This window comes from Ruditapes philippinarum, unplaced genomic scaffold (assembly GCF_026571515.1).
Source record: "Ruditapes philippinarum isolate M1 unplaced genomic scaffold, ASM2657151v2 ctg265_1_1_1_1, whole genome shotgun sequence".
In the NCBI taxonomy this organism is placed as follows: Eukaryota; Metazoa; Mollusca; class Bivalvia; order Venerida; family Veneridae; genus Ruditapes; species Ruditapes philippinarum.
The window spans coordinates 140,890-161,361 of record NW_026855197.1 but is presented as its reverse complement, the minus strand read 5'-3'; the positions used below and the strand labels follow the sequence as shown (position 1 = coordinate 161,361).

Genomic DNA, 20,472 nt, shown 5'->3' with positions numbered 1-20,472 from the left:
TTGAAAAAACCCAAATAGCTAGGGTTTAGATATTAAGCATGAAACATCTTTAAGTAAATATCTACAAAGTTTGTTCAAATAAAAGCCTGGGGGTCAAAACTGGCCCTGCCCGAGGGGTGTCATTGTTTTTAACTATATGTGTATAGTAAAAACTTAAAAAATCTTCTTTTAAAAAACCCAATGAGCTAGAACTTAGATGTTTTGCATGAAACATCTTCTTATGGGTGTCTACCAAGTCTGTTCAAATAAACAAAATAAAAGCCCTTGGGTAAAAATTGGCCCCGGGGGGGGGGTGGTGGGGGGGGCTATATACAGGTGAGCGACCTCAGGGCCATCATGGCCTTCTTGTTTAGTTAGTGGGTCAAAGGTTAAGGTTATGGTGGCATAAACCACAAAAAGCTAGTCAATCAAAATTTACAATGTTGCTGTGCTGGTTGACTTCATTTTATGCCATTTTTAGCTCCACTTTTCAAAAGAGAAACCTTCTCTCATTACTAACAATAGCCTTGAATGTCAAATTAATGAATTTTGCTTGATTTTTGCTATAACTGGCTATAACATTGTTCATTATGAATGGATTGTTTTTATGTCGGAATGGTTTCTGCTAATTATCTTGAAAACTATTAATTACAAAGTCTTCATATTTCACTTAATTATGGTCATAACTAGTAGATGACCCCTATCAATTTTGGGGTCTTTAGGTCAAAGGTCACAGGGGCTTTATATTTCAAAATGGTTGTCAAGTCATTTTAGAATTATTGCCCTTTGTTCATTTTTAGATTTTGAACTTTGTTTGGGACTCGGAAACCATAAGAGGTACATGTATCAACAAGAAACTTTGTAGGTAGATAGATCTCATTGATTAGTTTTTAGTTTAGTTTAAACATATTTTATTTCTCAGAATATATAATTATACATGTTATAATTCACAATATACAGAGAGCAATTCAAATATTCTTAAAAAACAGGATTAGAATGAAAGACAACATGTCTTATGAAATTCTTCTTCTCATTGATTAGAAGTCCAGTGCAAAGAAAAATAACTCTTCCATGCCTAATTTTGGAATTATTGCACTTTGAACTTTGTCCAGGGACATAAGTCTGAAATTACAAGAGGTGTACTTTCCTGTGTCAAAAACCTATTCGGGAACATCACATGTTCAAACCGGGCTCTTGTTTTTATATGGATTTTTTTTTTACAATAAAAATACCATTATGACAAAACCTATTAGTTAAACAATTAAAATATAACTTTATTTTTAATTTGATTCATACTTAGACAAAAGAACACATATGACAAAACCAACATGTTGAATTATTCTGATTTGATTTTACCTTTAATTTACCTTGACCAGGAAGGTCAAATTATTGAATTTTGGTTAGATTTAAGAAAAATAATTGTTACAAATTCATTGAAGGGTTTGATTCATTCTTGGGCAAGAGAGCACTTATTATAAAACTGGCATGATGATTAATACAAATTTGACCTTGACCTTTGAATGACCTTGATCATCAAGGTCAAAATTAAGATTTTATGTGAGTAGTCTTTACTATGATATTTTTCCTCTAATGTGTGACTTTAGAATAAAGAAAATAATGAACGTGAGTGACCCTTAGGACTTGTAGCTCTTGTTACCAGATTTTACAAAGTCAACATGTGTGGATTTTTATTTATTTAATAACTTTGAATTGCATCTACTAATTTTAAATCTTATGTTTCCCCAGTTTTCATGTAATAGATACAGTTTTGGTATTATATTATTGAACTTTTGGCTTTTAATGATCTCAATGTTGAGTTAATATTTAAATTTAAACCCCTTGTGCACTTTAAGTGATTGGTCCATAATGGAAGGTTTGTAATGCATTAATTAATTTATGAAAAATAATGTTGAAAGTATATAATGAAAGAATTATATACATGTATGAATGTTGTTGGTATTAGTGTGAGATATATGATCTGATGCAAGGTATCTTAATAAAGCAGGTAATGAAATTATTCTGGAGCAAAATATTATTAATGTTCATTTAAAAAACAATAAGTGAACTCTTGTTAATTAACATTTTTTTTCATGAAATGTTTAATGAGAATATCTAACTGTTGTTTATATCAATATTTGAAATGCTTATGAAAAATGTGCCCATTGTAGAAGTGAAACTTCACATGACAAGCAATCAGAGTCAATATGGCCGTTTTGTATTCAGCACATAATTTACCTTGAAAAGTTACATTATTTACAATTTCAATCTTAAAAAATAAATCAATACTATTTCCATTCATTTAATTAAATGTTGTCTTGTGTAAAAAGTTGTATGAAACACTATATTAAAATTCAATAATATGTTTGCTAAGGTTATGAATTGTTTTTTTTTTTACCCAACATGATTGCTTACAGCGATGTATTTTCCTTGCTTTAAGCCAATAATGATTCCTTGGTCAAAATATAATCCTGTCTTTGGGTCTTATATGTAAATATTTTTCATAGCCTATATCAGATAATAATCGGCATGACATTACAGTCATTGACCTCTGGTGAAATAACTGCTTTAAGTTGCATTTGTGATGTTGTCAGTTATATAATGTAAAGCATAAAGTGCTGGACTGATACCAAAGACCCTAAAGTGGAAGGTGAAAAATTATTTATCTAATACTTTTTACTTCACAATCAAACAACATTTCCCGAGGGAGAAACAAGTACAGTGCATGAGTAAAGTCTTTCAAAAAAAGAAAGTAACTCTATTCTACACTCTGGCTTCACCCACAAAGTGACTTTGTCTTGCTACTGTACTGAACAGGGGACAATTTTTATCTGCTGTTGATAGTTTATATTCTAGTTAGATAAGACTTTGAGACAAACTTTGAATAAATCAGAATTTTTATAAAACACACATAACTGATGTTTTTAGCCAACTTTTTGCTTAGAAGTGAGCTTTTGTAATGTGTCCGTCGTGTTGTATATGTTCTCCAAAATTTCTTTTAAACATTTGCTCCCCTAAACCCCATCAGGAACCACAATGTTTAGAGCTTAGATCTTTGGCATGTAGCATCACTTTGAAGTCTTTAACAAAAGTTATATAAATCATGCACCATAACTTCAGAAATGGTTGCACCTTTGTTATTACATGGGTATATCTATACTGGTGGCAAGAATTAAAAATATGTGCTAGAATATTTGCACATTTGTTATCCCCCGCCGATGGAATCGGGAGGGGGATATAGTTTTGGCGTTGTCCGTCCATCCGTCCGTCCGAATTTTGTTTCCGGAGTAGATCTCTGCAACTAATGGCTGGAATTCAAGGAAACTTTATGGGAATGTTGATCAGCATGTGAAGTTGTGCACCTGGGTATTTTCGTCTGGATATTTTTAGCATTTTTAGAGTTATTGCCCTTGACTTAGTAAAATTTTGTAATTTTCAACTTGTGTCGCATGTAACTCAAAAAGTATTTGACCTAGAGTCATTAAACTTTACAGGAATGTTAATCAGTATGTGTAGTTGTGCACCTTGGTATTTTCGTCTGGATATTTTTAGTATTTTTAGAGTTATTGCCCTTGACTTAGTAAAATTTTGTAATTTTCAACTTGTGTCGCATGTAACTCAAAAAGTATTTGACCTAGAGTCATGAAACTTTACAGGAATGTTGATCAGTATGTGTAGTTGTGCACCTGGGTATTTTCATCTGGATATATTTAGTATTTTTAGAGTTATTGCCCTTGACTTTGCAATTTTCAACTTGTGTCGCATGTAACTCAAAATGTATTTGACACACAGCAACCAAACTTTACAGGAATGATCCTAGGGTGGTCCCCTGCCAAAGTTGATCAAATGGTTCTGGTCTGTTGCATAAATAGGTCACAGGGCCAGAAAAGGAGTTTCAAAAATGCAAAATTAAAAAATCTTGTCTGAAAGTACAAGGCCTAGAGCTTTGATATTTGGTATATGATATAACCTATAGGTCCTCTACCAAAATTGTTCAAATTTTAGCGCTGGGGTCAAAATTGGCCCCACTCCAGGGGGTCATAGATTTTCCTTATATGTATATAGTGAAAACTTAAAAATTCTTCTTGTTTGAAGGTACAAGGCTTCAAGTTCAAAGAATATTACAGTTTATGCCATGATTAATATATAAATAAAGCCTTATGTCTTCAGTTGTTGTGTTAATAATAACCAGTACTCGGCGGGGGATATAAATTCAACGAATTTGCTTGTTGGTCTGATTTTTGTACCCTCATAAAGGAGACTGGCCATGCTGTCTTTCTATACCATCTCATCATTTGTTAACAGTACTTACTTCTGTGTTGAACAATTGTGACATTTTAATATTTTTTTCACCCTACAACTCAATGAAACCATCATCAAATGTACAGAGTATCACTTACAGTTATAATTGTGTAGAAGACATTAAGTATAATTATTGCTTTAATATTACTTAAAGTAACATGTGTAAGAAGAAGAGCATGCAAGGTTTATTTTGGAGGGTGATATATTGCCACTGTCATTGTTACTCAGCTTGCGTATGAACAAGAACAAAAATATTGATACAAAAATAACAAAATCTAATTCTATGTCACTTAAGAATATAGAGGATATTCAAGTTCCTTCTATAAATACAGGATTTATTTTCATCAAGTGGTATGAAAATAAATATTTCACAAATGGCAATAGTCATGAGTGAAATATGATAATTTTCATACCACAAGATGATAATAAATCTAAATTAATAAAAGAAACTTTAAATTCCTGTTTATTATATACTTTTTCTCTTTTTTAACCTTATGAATTTTATTGGCTAATTTAAGAAGAGAGTAGTCCAGCAAGACACCAGTGAAAATACAGAAAATTTGTTTCACTACAGTGAAAAATAAATTTTTACAGTGAAAGTACGGAAAATAAAAATATGCATTTTATTTCAATATTTCTCAATATTTCATTTATAAGTATATAAAAAATGTAAATAAAAATAAGAAACTTCCAAAACTTTGTGCAAAGTAATTAATTTCTCATACAAGAGGGCAATCAGGTGGCCCCTAGATTGCACACCTGAGATTCATTGCTAGAAAATGGCATTTCCTCTTTAGCTTTTTAAAAGATTTTAAAGAAAGTCAGTCAGAATTTTCCCTGCTCCAGGCCTGTTACATTTCTGGTCTGTTATACAAGATGGCTGTTGGAGCTTGTCTCCTTGGTTAAACCAGTTTTTAGCTCACCTGTCACAAAGTGACAGGGTGAGCTTTTGTGATCGCTTTTCGTCCAGTGTCCGGCCAGCGTCCGTAAACTTTTACTTTAAATGACATCTCCTCATAAACCACTAAGCTAATTTCATCCAAACTTCACAGGAATGTTCCTTTGGTGGTCACCTTTGAAAATTGTTCAAAGAATTTAATTCCATGCAGAACTCTGGATGCCCTAACTCTTGTTGCCATGGCAACCAAAAGAAAAAAACTTTAAATATCTTCTTCTAAAACCCCAAAGAGCTAGAGCTTAGATATTTGGCATGAAACATCTTCTAGTGAGTGTCTACCAAGTTTGTTCAAATAAAAACCCTGGGGTCAAAATTGGCCCTGCCCCAGGGGGTCATTGATTTTCCCTATATGCATAAAGTAAAAACTTAAAAATCTTCTTTTAAAGAACCCAAAGAGCTAGTTCAAATAAAAGCCCTGGGGTCAAAATTGGCCCCGCCCCTGGCCTAATTGATTTTCCTTATATGTGTATATCGAAAACTTAAAATATCTTCTTTGAAAAAACTCAAATAGCTAGAGTTTAGATATTAAGCACGAAGCATCTTCTAGAGAGTGTCTACAAAGTTTGTTCAAATAAAAGCCCTGGGGTCAAAATTGGCCCGGCCCCAGGGGACATTGATTTTCCTTATATGTGTATAGCAAAAACTTAAAAAATTTTTTTTGAAAAAACCCAAATAGCTAGAGTTTAGATATTAAGCATGAAACATCTTCAAGTAAGTGTCTACAAAGTTTGTTCAAATAAAAGCCCTGGGGTCAAAATTGGCCCCACCCTGGGGGTCATTGATTTTCCTTATATGTGTATAGCAAAAACTTATAAATATTCTTCGAAAAATCCGAATAGCTAGAGTTCAGATATTAAGCATGAAACATTTTCTAGTAAGTGTCGACAAAGATTGTTCAAATAAAAGCCCTTGGGTCCAAACTGGCCCTGCCCCAGGTGTGTCATTGTTTTTAACTATATGTGTAAAGAAAAAACTTGACCAGCTAGACCTTAGATGTTAAGCATGAAACATTTTCTAATGGGTGTCTACCAAGTTAGTTCAAATAAAAGCCCTGGGGGTTTAAACTAGCCCCACTACGGGGCCTATATACAGGTGAGCGACTTCAGGGCCATCATGGCCCTCTTGTTTATAAAACTCAATAGAACTCACTTTTTGTAGTCCTGTATAAATCAACAAAAATTGTTCCTGTCTCTGCTCAAATAAGATGGCAGAGCAATAGCTGAAAATAGGAATTAGATTTGAATGCCATTTCTGGAATTTTGATGACTGTGACAATCTTACATTGTTTATCTTGGCACTCTTTTGTTTTCTTATAGGTTTTATTTTGCTCTTCAGCCACTTTTTGCAATTTTAACTTTATTATTGATGCTTGTTATATTGATATAATTATTTTACCTTCAAATTAACAGTACTTTCACCACTTACACATCTTTTATTTTTTGCTATAATTCTCTGTCAATATAATTATAGTAACACTATTAAGTTCTTTTATTATATATCTAACTACCTAATATAACTGCCTTTAGTTTTATCACTAGTCATTGTTAAAATGCTCTTTCTGCAAGGTGATTGTTTAGAGATGATAAAAGTTTTATTTTGCACTGTAAAAAGTAATAATTTTAGCTACCAATTATTTATTTTATCATTAATTATTAATAAATAAGAAATATTTTGTTATTTAGAAGTAAAAGTAAAGAATTAGAATTATTAAATACATGTTTATATTTTGACAAAGATTACCAAAACTGTATGTTATTATCTTGTATTTACCAGTTTACATCTGTATCTTGTTGATAATTTGTATGAATTAATAATTGACAAGTTTATATATGATGTTTTAGAAAGTCTACCTGTTCCTGATGTAGAAGAAAACGTTGATGATACTGACGAAGACACGGGTGGTGAAGAGAATAAAGAGAGGGAAAATTTTCCAGATACCTGGATCTGGGATCTCGTTTTGACAAAGTTTGCATAATGTTTATTAGTCCCCTAATCGTTTTTACCAGAGAGACTGTAGGTTTATCTTCTGTCCATCCATCTGTCTGTCTGTCATCAGTCCACACTACCGAATAGGGATAGAGGGCCATCTTACTGTAAACAGAACAAAAGAGAACAATAGAGTTCATTCAATAACAATAGAGTAAGGGGCCATAGACCCTCTATAATAGTTGTCAAAAGAAAATGAAAAAAATGGCCCCTTATTCCATTTTGGCCAGACATCCATTGGCAAACCTAGATCCTGTGATAACTCAAAATTACCTGAATATTTTTTTATGAAACTTTAAATATGGATAGATGGCAGTATGGAGATTATGCACATCTTTTTTCCTTTTCCTATGTTGAAAATTGTGGTGACAAATAAACATAAAATATGGTTAAAATATATACAATGTATTGCTATAACTCATAAAGTTCTGAAAATATTTTAAAATATGGATAGATGGCAGTATAATGAAAATTGTGTCGATAATTTTCAACGGAGCTTTGTGATTGTTAGGCATCGTTTGTTGTTGTTGTTATCATGTTACATCTTTAATGTATAACCATTACTAAACAATATGAAACTTGGAATGGTTGCTTATCATGAAAAGAAGCAGTTGTAAGGCAGTTGTATTTTACTGAAAGCTCTATCTCTGGAGTTATGCCTCAATTCATTAGATTTGTCAGAATTGCCTATTAAGTGGTAATTTCAAAACTATAAAAAATATCAACATGAAACTTCAGGAACACTTGAGAATCATGACAAGCTATACTTGTTAAAGAAAGGTCATTATGTTGAAAGCAATATATACATTATATTAGAGTTATGTCCCTTTTTAACCAAGTATTTATGTCAAAATTACCTATTAAGTGGAATGGTTCAAAAAATGAGTAATCAACATGAATTTTGGAAATCTTGTTTGTCATGGCAAGGTGCAACTGTTGAAAGATAAGGGACATTATTCTAAAAGCTATATTTTTGAAGTTGTGCCCCTTTTTAACTAATATTTTTTGTCAAAATTCCATATTATTAGTAGTATCATTAAGCTGTTAACTTGAAACTTGTAATACTTGATTATTATACCATAGTTGTAAGACAATTGACTTTATCCGATAGAATTTATGCCCCTTTTAAAGTTATAATATTTTTGAAAATTGGTTATTGATAGTGGATGCCCTTTAAAGACTAGCATTAACACTTCTTGCAGTTGTCTTGTTTTTTTCTTAATACATTGAAACATCTGGTTGCTATGACCCCAAATAGACTTCAAATATTTCAAAAACAGAAAATTATTTGGACCTATTTATAAGGGATGTTAAAATTGACAGACTTCTTGTGGGTTCTAACCAGTAGGGGACTTTTGTATTGCTTGCAATACTTTGTGATAATTGCTTGTTTGTAAATGCATGCATATATTAAGGTCTAGATTAAGATACTCCTGCCTTTTGAAAAATGATCAGTTATATTCAGTTGTTGTATTATTTTACTTAAAATTATTTGAACTTTTTCTGGTTAAATTTATTAACTTATATTGGTTAACAAACAAGTATATTCAACAAAATCTGCAACAAAAGAATTAGGTCAATAAAAGAAAATAAGAACATATCTTTCTTAAGCACTTCTGGTCAGTGTGATCAACATATTCTCCGGGTGATTCTTTTCAAAATCATTTTCTATGAAGAACTCTTGTTGCCATGTCAACCAAAAGGAAAACAACTTAAGAGGTCATCCTGTCAAAGACGTTTTTTCAGATTCTGGTATATTTTGATATATCGGTAATTATTTTCACATAAATGATGATAAGAAAAATTAGTGAAATATCAATTTTAATGTTAATGTTGGGAGGTGTGATTTATATGATGTCATGTATAATACATGTATAAATGTTTTACTTGATGCATTGTATAATACTTGGCTATACTTAAAATATACCTTTAGTTCTGATGGAATGTACAAGGAAGATGTGATAGTGCCTGATTCAATCACAAACTGGGAGGTGACAGCTTTTGGATTCAATAATGATCATGGATTATCTGTGTCGGACAAAAAAGAGGTATATACTGACATAGCTGAATGATGTCGTCTGCTTCTCTATGAATTACATGCAGATTAACTGCAATATGTGAAGATTATATTAAACATTACTGAATTAAATATCTTAAATGGACTTGTCCATTTTACAGTCTGGCCTAAAACATTTTTAGGGAAAATTTCATGATCAGATGTCATGGACATACAAGCACGGACATACAAGCTGATTTTTGTATGAGGACTGTATAACCTGTCAAAAAAGTTATATATATCTTTATAACTAATATTATAATACTGCACATTTGTAACGTCATTTTTCATTGGATAATCGTGACGGTTATAGAGTTTTATATACACGGCTGCTGTTGATTCATGAAGAAATCTTACTTGTTTCTCTAAAAATGATGTCTGCTGTATTATAAATTCGTTATAAAGATTATTGACAGGTGATATGGCCTGACGGCTCGGGTTATGTTTACAAATAGGGCCATATAACCTGTCAACGATCTTTATAACTAATGATATATGTATATCTCAAATATATTGTTTTTTCTCCATGGAATTTTGTGTTGTTTTTGCAGATAACAGTGTTCCAGGAGTTCTTTATATCTATGTATCTGCCATATTCTGTTGTACAGAGTGAAAGTGTCAACTTAGATATACTTGTGTTCAACTACAAGGATATACAATTAACTGTATGTTGTAGTTTTTACTATTATAACACCTGAATGAATTAGTTTGTTTTATTTATAACAAAAACAGATTCTGATTGTTTTAAATGCTTTAAATATTTCTCAAGTTTTACAGTTTGGTTATCACAAGATAAGCAGGAAAAAGTTAAAGTTAACTACAGTGTATTATGTCATTCCCTCATTTCATGTGTTATCAAATTCATTATTAAAGTTTTTCACCAATTATTTACAATTTTTAATGGTTTAATTTTATATGTGTTACAGGTAACCGTGGAACTTGTTGAATCAAGCAATTATACCATTAAAGACAAATCAGTTTTCAGCAAACCAATAACAGCAAGTATTTTTAAACCTGCATACTGTAAAATCATTATTATTCATGGGGCACAAATTTTCAAGATTTTCGTGGGTAGGTCAATCCACGAATTTAAGATCTGACAAAATTTTATCCCAACAAATACTTCTTGCCATGTCTCTATACTATATATTACAAACATGCATTTGCGCTTTTTTGCCGATTTTTGTGTCATGAATGCCCAGAGGCAAGGATTAAAATTATTGACAAGCCATGTGTGATATGCAAAAATATGTACATGGGGTAAGTAAAATGCGCAGCGAATAAGTGTAAGATTACTTTGCATTATGGTATTTATTTTATTTTTTTACAAGAAATTGAAAATCCACGAATTTAGGAACCCACGAAAATGCCCGTTTTTATAAAACCACGAAATTTCATGCCCACGAATATAAGTGAATTCACAGTACATCTTGTTACAAATAAATACAATATGAAATTGGAATGTTTGTTGTTACTTTGATTATTTTTAGCTCGACTTTTCTATGAAAAGGGGAGCTATCCTACTCGCCCCGGCGTCGGCGTCGGCGTCGGCGTCACACCTTGGTTAAGTTTTTCGTACCACCCCACTTTATTTCAGAAGTATTACAAGTATGGCTTTGAAACTTACCATACTTGTTCACCATCATAACCTCCATCTACAGACAAGAGTACATAACTCTGTCAAGGTTTTTGACAGAATTATGGCCCTTTTTTGACTTAGAAAGTGTATTGAGCTTGGTTAAGTTTTTTGTACCACCTCACTTTATTTCAAAACCATTGGAGGTATTGCTTTGAAACTGACCATACTTGTTTACCATCACGACCTTCATCAACAGACAAGAGGACATAACTCTGTCAAGGTTTTTGACAGAATTATGCCCCTTTTTGACTTAGAAAATACATTGAATTTGGGTAAAATCCACTTATTGCCTTAACCCTTTGAGATATTGCTTTGAAACTTTTAATGCTATTTCACATCATTACCCCCATCTGTACGCAAGAGAAGGTAACTCTGTCAAGGATTTGTTTTAAAAATTAAGGCCTTTTATCGACTTAGAATCTTGGTTAAGTTTTTAGTACCAGTCCACTTTTTGACTGAACTGTTTGAGATATTAATTTGAAAGTTGGAATACTTGTTTACAATCATGATTCCCAAACATGTCCAGGAGAAGGTAATTCTGTCAAAGATTTTATTTGAATTATGGCCCTTAACTGTCAATGTTTTGTATTATAGGCAAGCACTAAAAAACTTAAAAAATCTAAAAAAATTCATTCCTATCCACTTGTTCACTTTACCATAAATTATGTCATAATAAAATAATTCTTCACTAAATATCTTAATGCTCATGGCCATTGTTCACTTTAAAAATACAGAGATTCTTGTATTGCCTTTTACTGCAAAAACTTTTTTTATTGGCAAGCAATAAAAAAGTCGAGCGCGCTGTCTTACGGACAGCTCTTGTTATATTTTTATATTATGAAAATTAAGCTATTGTAAATAAAATGATTATTTTTGCAGTTTGTAAAGATGAAATATTGACCATTATATAATCGCTACCAGATACATATTAAACAAACTGAAGATGTCTTAATGCTATATACAACTTTGATTTTGGCAGTATTTTAGATATACTCTAAATATATGCTCCCACATAGGAGGGAACTCATTTCTGTTTACATAAAGAAGAATATTATTTCACATGAAGGTGTACTTTTTATTTTGAAAATCAATTTTATAATCACTTGTGTTTGAAACATATTTTGAGACAAGAAATATATGTAAATTATACAGATTGGTGCTGGAACATCTGGTGTACAGAGAGTCCTTGTCACGTTTGATAAAGTTGGAGATATTCCATTGAAAGCCATAGCTAAAGATGTAAATAACAACAAAAACCAGGATACTGTGATTAGACCTTTGATAGTGAAGGTGAGTTATATATAAATATATATATTTCTTTTCAAATGGTGCAAAATATGAGTTTAATATTTGTAGGGTTTCAATACAAATGACTCATGATGTACAACATTATGTTTTTATGGACAAGGAATTAATATATATATATATGTATTTATTAATTATTATGCCCCCCTTCAAAGAAGATAGGGTATACTGCTTTGCATTTGTCTGCCGGTTGTTCTATTGGTCTGTCGGTCAGTATACCAAATGGTTCCCGCATGATAACTAGAGAACTAAAGAACGCTTAGGCCTAGGAACTTCAAACTTGGTATGGTGATTGGTCATGACCAGTTGATGACCCCTATTGGTTTTGGGGTCAAGGGGTCAAAGGTCAAGGTCACATTGACCTTGTAAGTAAAAATGGTTTTCAATCAATAACTAGAGAACACTTAGGCCTAGGAACTTCAAACTTGGTTTGGTGATTGTTCATGACCAGCAAATGACCCCTATTGATTTTAGGGGCAAGGGGTCAAAGGTCAGATCACATTGACCTTGTAGGTAAAACGATTTATGATCAATAACTAAAGAACACTTAGGCCTAGGAACTTTAAACTTGGTACGGTGATTGTTCATGACCATCAGATAACCCTTTTGATTTTGGGGTCAAGGGGTCAAAGGTCAAGGTGACATTGACCTTGTAGGTAAAAACGGTTTCCAATTATTACTTTGACAACCCATAGGCTGTTGGCCTTCAAACTTTGTAGATGCATTATTCTTGACCAGTAGATGACCCCTTTGAATTTTTATGTCAAAGGGTCAAAGGTCAAGGTCAAATTGACTTTGTAAGAACAAATGGTTTCCGATCAATAACTTGACAAGCTATCGGCTGTTGGCCCTCAAACTTTGTAGGTGCATTGGTCTTGGCCAGAAAATGACCCCTATTGATTTGGGATCAGAGGGTCAAAGGTCAAGGTCACATTGACCTTGTATGCCAAAACGGTTTTCTATCAATAACTGGACAACCCATGGACCATTGACCTTCAAGCTTTACAGATGCATTTCTTTTTGTCAGAAGATGACCTAAATGGAGTATTTGGGTTAGATGCCATGGCCACTATGTTACCATTTTATGTCATTATCACTATTGTATCATTTCATGCCATGATCACTATCTTACCATTCAATGCCAAGATCAATATCTTACCATTTCATGCCATGATCACTATTTTACCATTTCATGCCATGATCACTATCTTACCATTTCATGCCATGATCACTATTTTATCATTTCATGCCATGGGCACTATCTTATCATTTCATACCATGATCACTATCTTACCATTTCATGCCATGGGCACTATCTTACCATTTCATGCCATGGCCACTATCTTACCATTTCATGCCATGGCTACTATCTTTTCATTTCATGCCACGATTACTATCTAACCATTTCATGCCATAACCATTATTTTACCATTTCATGCCATGGCCACTATCTTAACATTTCATGCCATGGCCACTATCTTACCATTTCATGCCATGATCACTATCTTATCATTTCATGCCATAAACATTATTTTACCATTTCATGACATGACCATTATTTTACTATTTCATGCCATGATCAATATCTTACCATTTCATGCCATGATCACTATTTTACCATTTCATGCCATGATCACTATCTTACCATTTCATGCCATGATCACTATCTTACCATTTCATGCCATAATCACTATCTTACCATTCCATGACATGATCACTATCTTACCATTTCTTGCCATGGCCATTATTTTACCATTTCATGCCATGCTCACTATTTAACCATTCAATGGCATGCTCACTATCTTACCATTTCATACCATAATCACTATCTTACCATTTCATGCCAAAACCATTATTTTACCATTTCATGCCATAGCCACTATCTTACCATTTCATGCCATGATCACTATCTTATCATTTCATGCCATGATCACTATCTTACCTATTCATGTCATGGCCACTATCTTATCATGCCATGACCACATGTCTCATATCACTGCCTGGTGGAATTTCAAATAATCTTGTACAAATGTTCAACATCATGAGATGAAGTGTAACATGCAAGAACTGTATGGCTAGGTCAAAGGTCAAGGCTATACTTAAGGTCAAATGCAAAAAGGTTGTCTCAATCAGCTTGTCCACAGCATAACTTGCTAGTTGAATTTCAAATAACCTGGCACAAATGTTCAATATTATGAGATGAGATCTGATAACTTTATGAGATTAAATTGTTCAAGAACCATTTGTCTTGTCAGATATGGCACAATAACTCATTGGTGGAAGAATTTGAAATTAACTTGGCCACAAAATGTTCACAATAAAATTAACATGTGCATGATACACTGTCTCACCTTGATGACTATAATAATTGGAAAGCCCCTAATAAATGATACTGTAACAGAACAGACAACATATTTTGTCCCTAATTTCACTTCATCCGCCCTGCCTATTCTCAGTTATTGGGCTCGACATGTTTCCTTTGGGCATTGAGTCTGCCAAGTTTACACAAACAGATCTTATCAGCTCAATTAAGGGATCACTGTCCCTTAAGTGTTTTCTTTTATGGATAAAAAAATGGGCCATACTGTAATCATGTATATAATATTTGTACTTTGAATGATTAATTAGATTTTTTTAAGGATACATGTCTCTTGTTTTGTCTCATTTCAGCCGAAAGGACGTGAAATGCGGGATGATACTAGCTTAGTGATTGACATGTCAAAGAACACAGGTCCTAAAGAAGTTTACTTCAACATGTCAAACTTTTTCAAAACACCAGGCTATGTACCTGATTCTTTGAGAATGTATCTATATACAACAGGTATGTCCTGTAGTTTGGACTTTACGAATTATTCTGTGCTGTAACATAATACATGTATTTTCCATTAGTTTATAATTCATTATGACATATTGACATATATATATGTCATATTGACTTGGAACCTTGCCTAGATTTCCAATGTTATACTTGCTAGGAAACAGAACAACTTAATGTTTTGATGGAATTATTTTTAAGACTATTTCATATACATTTCATGTGTCACACTTTGACCAGTGGAGCTCTACAAAATTTGATGAGTAATGCTTGGACACCCTAGAGTAACTTATCCAGCAGTGACGTCACATTTAGTGACTAAATATAAAGGAAACATAAACTTGAAAAATGTTTGATACTTGGCATGTGGTTTAATGTTTGATACTTGGCATGTGGCACTGCCTAGTGGACTTCTACAAAAGTCATGGTCCTTAAGGGTTAAATATGGCACTTCAAATAATTGATCTAATTACCTACCACAGTATTTAGGAATTCATAAACTTTTCTAGCAATGGATTTTAGATTAGCAATCTAGAACCATCATAGCCCCCCTTGTTTCACATAGATTGTTAAAATTAACATTAGATATTATAGTCAATGATTACAAACATAGTGTAAGAAAACTGCTATATTTTACAGGAGATATGATGGGGACATTTATTGGGCTTATTGTTACCAAGATCAAGATGCCTTTTGGATGTGGTGAACAAAATATAAAATCCTTAACACCCTCAGTTGTCATTGCACGTTACCTGACTAAACTTAATAGACTGGATGAGAAAACTAAAGGCCTACTTAAAAAAGTTTGTGGAGTAGGTAAGTAATAAAAAGGTTATTTACAAATATTACATCAAGAAAGCACATGTATAGTATTTGTAAAATGAACAACTTAAACAGTATCTTGCAATAACTGTTTGTTTGATTGTGTTATACATGTATATAAAGTGCATGACCAATTATTATAAACTATTATAAATATGATTTGATAGAATAACATGAAGTGTAAGACCAATTACTATAAATATAATTGTAAAGTGCATAAAGTATATAGTCATGCCATTAGTGTAAATATCATTTTCTAGTATATAAAGTGTAAGACCAGTAACTATAAATATGATTGTCTAGTATATAGAATATAAGACCAATTACTATAAATATGATTGTCTAGTATATAGAATATAAGACCAGTTACTATAAATATGATTTTCTAGTATATAGAATATAAGACCAGTTACTATAAATATGATTGTCTAGTATATAGAATATAAGACCAATTACTATAAATATGATTGTCTAGTATATAGAATATAAGACCAGTTACTATAAATATGATTTTCAAGTATATAGAATATAAGACCAATTACTATAAATATGATTGTCTAGTATATAAAGTGTAAGACCAGTTATAATAAATATGATTTAATAGAATAATATGAAGTGAAAGACCAATTACTATAAATATAATTGTAAAGTGCATAAAGTACACAGTAATGCCATTAGTGTAAATATGATTTCTAGTATATAAAGTGTAAGACCAGTTACTATAAATATGATTGTCTAGTATATAGAATATAAGACCAATTACTATAAATATGATTGTCTAGTATATAAAGTGTAAGACCAGTTACTATAAATATGATTGTCTAGTATATAAAGTATAAGACCAATTACTATAAATATGATTTTCTAGTATATAAAGTATAAGACCAATTACTATAAATATGATTGTCTAGTATATAAAGTATAAGACCAGTTACTATAAATATGATTGTCTAGTATATAAAGTATAAGACCAATTACTATAAATATGATTGTCTAGTATATAAAGTGTAAGACCAGTTACTATAAATATGATTGTCTAGTATATAAAGTATAAGACCAATTACTATAAATATGATTGTCTAGTATATAGAATATAAGACCAATTACTATAGATATGATTGTCTAGTATATAAAGTGTAAGACCAGTTATAATAAATATGATTTAATAGAATAATATGAAGTGAAAGACCAATTACTATAAATATAATTGTAAAGTGCATAACCTACATAGTAATGCCATTAGTGTAAATATGATTTTCTAGTATATAAAGTGTAAGACCAGTTACTATAAATATGATTGTCTAATTTATAAAGTGTAAGACCATTTCTGTCAAAATTATTGACAAGTAAATCAAGTGTAAAACCAATTACTATAAATGTAATTGAAAAGCATGTAAAGTACATAGAAATGCCATTAGTGTAAATATGATTTTCTAGTATATAAAGTGTAAGACCAGTTACTATAAATATGATTGTCTAGTATATAAAGTATAAGACCAATTACTAAATATGATCGTCTAGTTTATAAAGTGTAAGACCAGTAACTAAATATGATCGTCTAGTTTATAAAGTGTAAGACCAGTTACTAAATATGATCGTCTGATTTATAAAGTGTAAGACCAGTTACTAAATATATCATCTAGTTTATAAAGTGTAAGACCAGTTACTATCTATAAATATGATTGTCTAGTTTTATGTAGTGTACTGTCAATATGATTGTCTAATATATAAAGTGTAAGACCAATAACTATACATATAATTGAATAGTACACAACAGTACTTTTTATATGATTGTCCATAAACTGTAAAACCAATCATTTAGCAACATGAAAGTAAAGTTGACAAGACTTTTACTTACAGGGTAAGTGTTACATTTATGTGAATATTTTTATATTTAGGTGTAAGAAAGGAGTTTAACTATTTACATCGAGATGGTTCATACAGTGCATTTGGAGAACAAGCTAATTTATGTGTTTGTGGAAAACCTGGTACTAAATCTGGAAGTACATGGTAAATATTTTGAGTTACTCTTATTATTCAACACAAATTTTAAACAGTTGAACTTTTGTCTGAATTTATCTAGGTATATTTTCAAACATTTTACTCTGTTTGTAATGAAACTTTTAAGAGTTTTTTTTATCATACATGTGTGTTATACATCACAAAACAGTTTAACTGTCTATGTGAACTTTATGAAGTAAATAGAAACAATGTTCTTACCCGTGTGTCTCAGTCTCTGTCCAGATCTATGCTGAAAGTTTTTAGCAGTAACCTAATTCTGCTCATCTTAGCATTATCACAGGAGGTTTTATGATCAACCTTTGTCCATTGTCTGTCATCAGTCGTGTAATACTTGATTTAAATGATATTTCGTCTTGATTTGTTGGATGTTTTTGGGATATTTCCTTGTTTCCAAGGTGAGCACTATAGGACCCTCAGAGTACTCCTGCTGTAGTAAAACAACTTCATATTATATTGATTTTTAAAGATCTATTAGAAAATGTATTCAAAATACTTTTGAAAATGTTCATATAAAGGTGCATAATTGTTTCTAATGAATCATAAAACATGTTATTTGATTTTGACTGGACATTTTCGCTGAGTGACAATATTTTATGATTGTATTAATTATTTGTTTGCAGGTTAACAGCCTATGTATTGATGTCTTTCTCACTCTTATATTCTGATGATATCACATACATTGATCCTCAAACTCTGAAAAAATCATTTGATTACATCAAGAACAATGCTACTGTGAAAGATTGTGATTACCAATATTTCATTGAGAAAGGTGAATTAATTCATACTGAAATGAAGGTAAGTTCATATAATTATATACAATATAACAATTTAAAACTTATTTAGTATAGCAACATCATTATACACCATCTAAAACGAAGTTTCCACAGAATTAACCTTGAGTTATATACTACCTCACCAAAATATAGTTTGATAGAATCTGAAGTAAGCCTGAATGGAGTCATTGTTTTTATTAAGTTGACTATCTGAATATTTTAACTTTCCTTGCCTTGAACTGATAGCTAATTCAATGATTGATTCCTTTATACATGATTAATGACATATATTTTCTTTTAAAAATGAAGTTTTATGACATTTGTCTTGTATCATGTGATTTACCTTTGTGTCAATATCTTGTTATGTATCTGTTTGTATAACTATCAAATCTTACTGAATATTCTATATGACAGGGAATTTCTTCTAGTCGATTTGGTTTTACATCATTTATTACAATAGCTGTGATGGATTATAGATTGGCAGCTTTAAAAGCTGGTTTAACAGATTCAGCCCAGGTATGTGGTTTTATATCATTTAAGTTCTTAAGTCTCCTCTAAAATATTGAAATGTGAAACTTAATTATAAGAATTACAGTAAAATTGGTTTGTATTTTGTTACAACAAAATATTTTAATGTCTATTATAGGTCCATACTTGTATTTTAATTACATATTTTCATGAAATTCAATACAAGAAATTTATTTTAATGGTGTGTAAACTAATGAAATAATAAATTTATGAAACATTTTTGAAAAGATTATCACAAGATATAATAAATATCAAGGGAATTTCTCCATTGTAAATTATACAACTTGTTATGAAGGAAGCAAAAACGTTACAAGATGGAGCAGTTGGCTGGTTAAAAGGTCACCAGGAGGAATTAATTGCTAAGAAAGAACCGTATCAACTTGCAATTGTTGCCTATGCTTTAGCCAGAGCTAATACCATCACACCAGATGTAGACAGTGCAGCTCTTCTTGAAACACTGGAAAATGTACTTGCAGGTAGTAACTAAATTTTAGATGATTTCTGAACCCACTGAGCCAAATTCAATGGAACCCAACATAAATGATGCTTGGATGGTACTGAAAAAAACTACAACAAGCAAAGTTTTTGTTTACTGAACTAGAATATTTTTACATAGTATGGTTGAAGTAATGTGAGTGATTATTGGCTATTATAGCCTGCACCTATTTCTGTATCTTTCTGTTTATTTCAAGAAATAAATTGCTAAAAGGCTAGAAAGTAAATCTCAAGTTAGGAACAAAAGATGCCACCCAGTTTTTTGTTTAATATCTTAGCAATGTGGGCTTACAAGGTATTCAATCTGATCATTAATAAATACAATTTAATACTATTATAACTCATCTTAACAACAAATTTTACTCAACTTTTTAAGAAAAGCACATACTTGAAAAGTACTTGAAAGATGGTTTTGAAAAATCCTTCAGTTCTGTCTTGAAAATTACTTGATGATTGATTAGTGTGTAGCTTTCAGAAGTACATGTACTAGAATTTTAATATTTTTGCTTTATGATGACAAAGATTCATCAAAAATTGTCCCATTTTGTACAGGAAATGAACAAGTTTTGGAGGAGGAAGAAGCTTGTGTTTATAGTCCAACATCAGGAGAGTCTAAAAGATGCAAATCTGATACTGATTGTGGCAATAACTATATGGAATGTTGTATGGTACCATGTTCTAATGGCATGAAAAAATGTTCAAGGAAACCTTACCGTCCTGTCTTCAGGAACGGCCAAATGTCAGATGGTATAAAATGTTTGACTTTACTAATTATGCCCCAACTTCGAAGAAGAT

The 20,472-nt window shown here is 31.5% G+C and overlaps 1 protein-coding gene across 5 annotated transcripts in view; it reads left to right on the top strand.

Moving 5' to 3' along the window:
• Positions 1-20,472, top strand: part of LOC132742433 (alpha-2-macroglobulin-like) — a 74,475-nt gene that overhangs the window by 36,635 nt on the left and 17,368 nt on the right. For all 5 annotated transcript variants that reach the window (XM_060730863.1, XM_060730860.1, XM_060730861.1 and 2 more), the window contains 12 exons: positions 7,078-7,201; positions 9,156-9,270; positions 9,830-9,943; positions 10,205-10,276; positions 12,070-12,207; positions 14,893-15,043; positions 15,677-15,853; positions 17,758-17,869; positions 18,502-18,676; positions 19,069-19,170; positions 19,478-19,658; positions 20,230-20,424. In XM_060730863.1, coding sequence (XP_060586846.1) covers positions 7,078-7,201; positions 9,156-9,270; positions 9,830-9,943; positions 10,205-10,276; positions 12,070-12,207; positions 14,893-15,043; positions 15,677-15,853; positions 17,758-17,869; positions 18,502-18,676; positions 19,069-19,170; positions 19,478-19,658; positions 20,230-20,424 — 1,656 coding nt within the window. The remainder of the gene's footprint in view (positions 1-7,077; positions 7,202-9,155; positions 9,271-9,829; positions 9,944-10,204; positions 10,277-12,069; positions 12,208-14,892; positions 15,044-15,676; positions 15,854-17,757; positions 17,870-18,501; positions 18,677-19,068; positions 19,171-19,477; positions 19,659-20,229; positions 20,425-20,472) is intronic.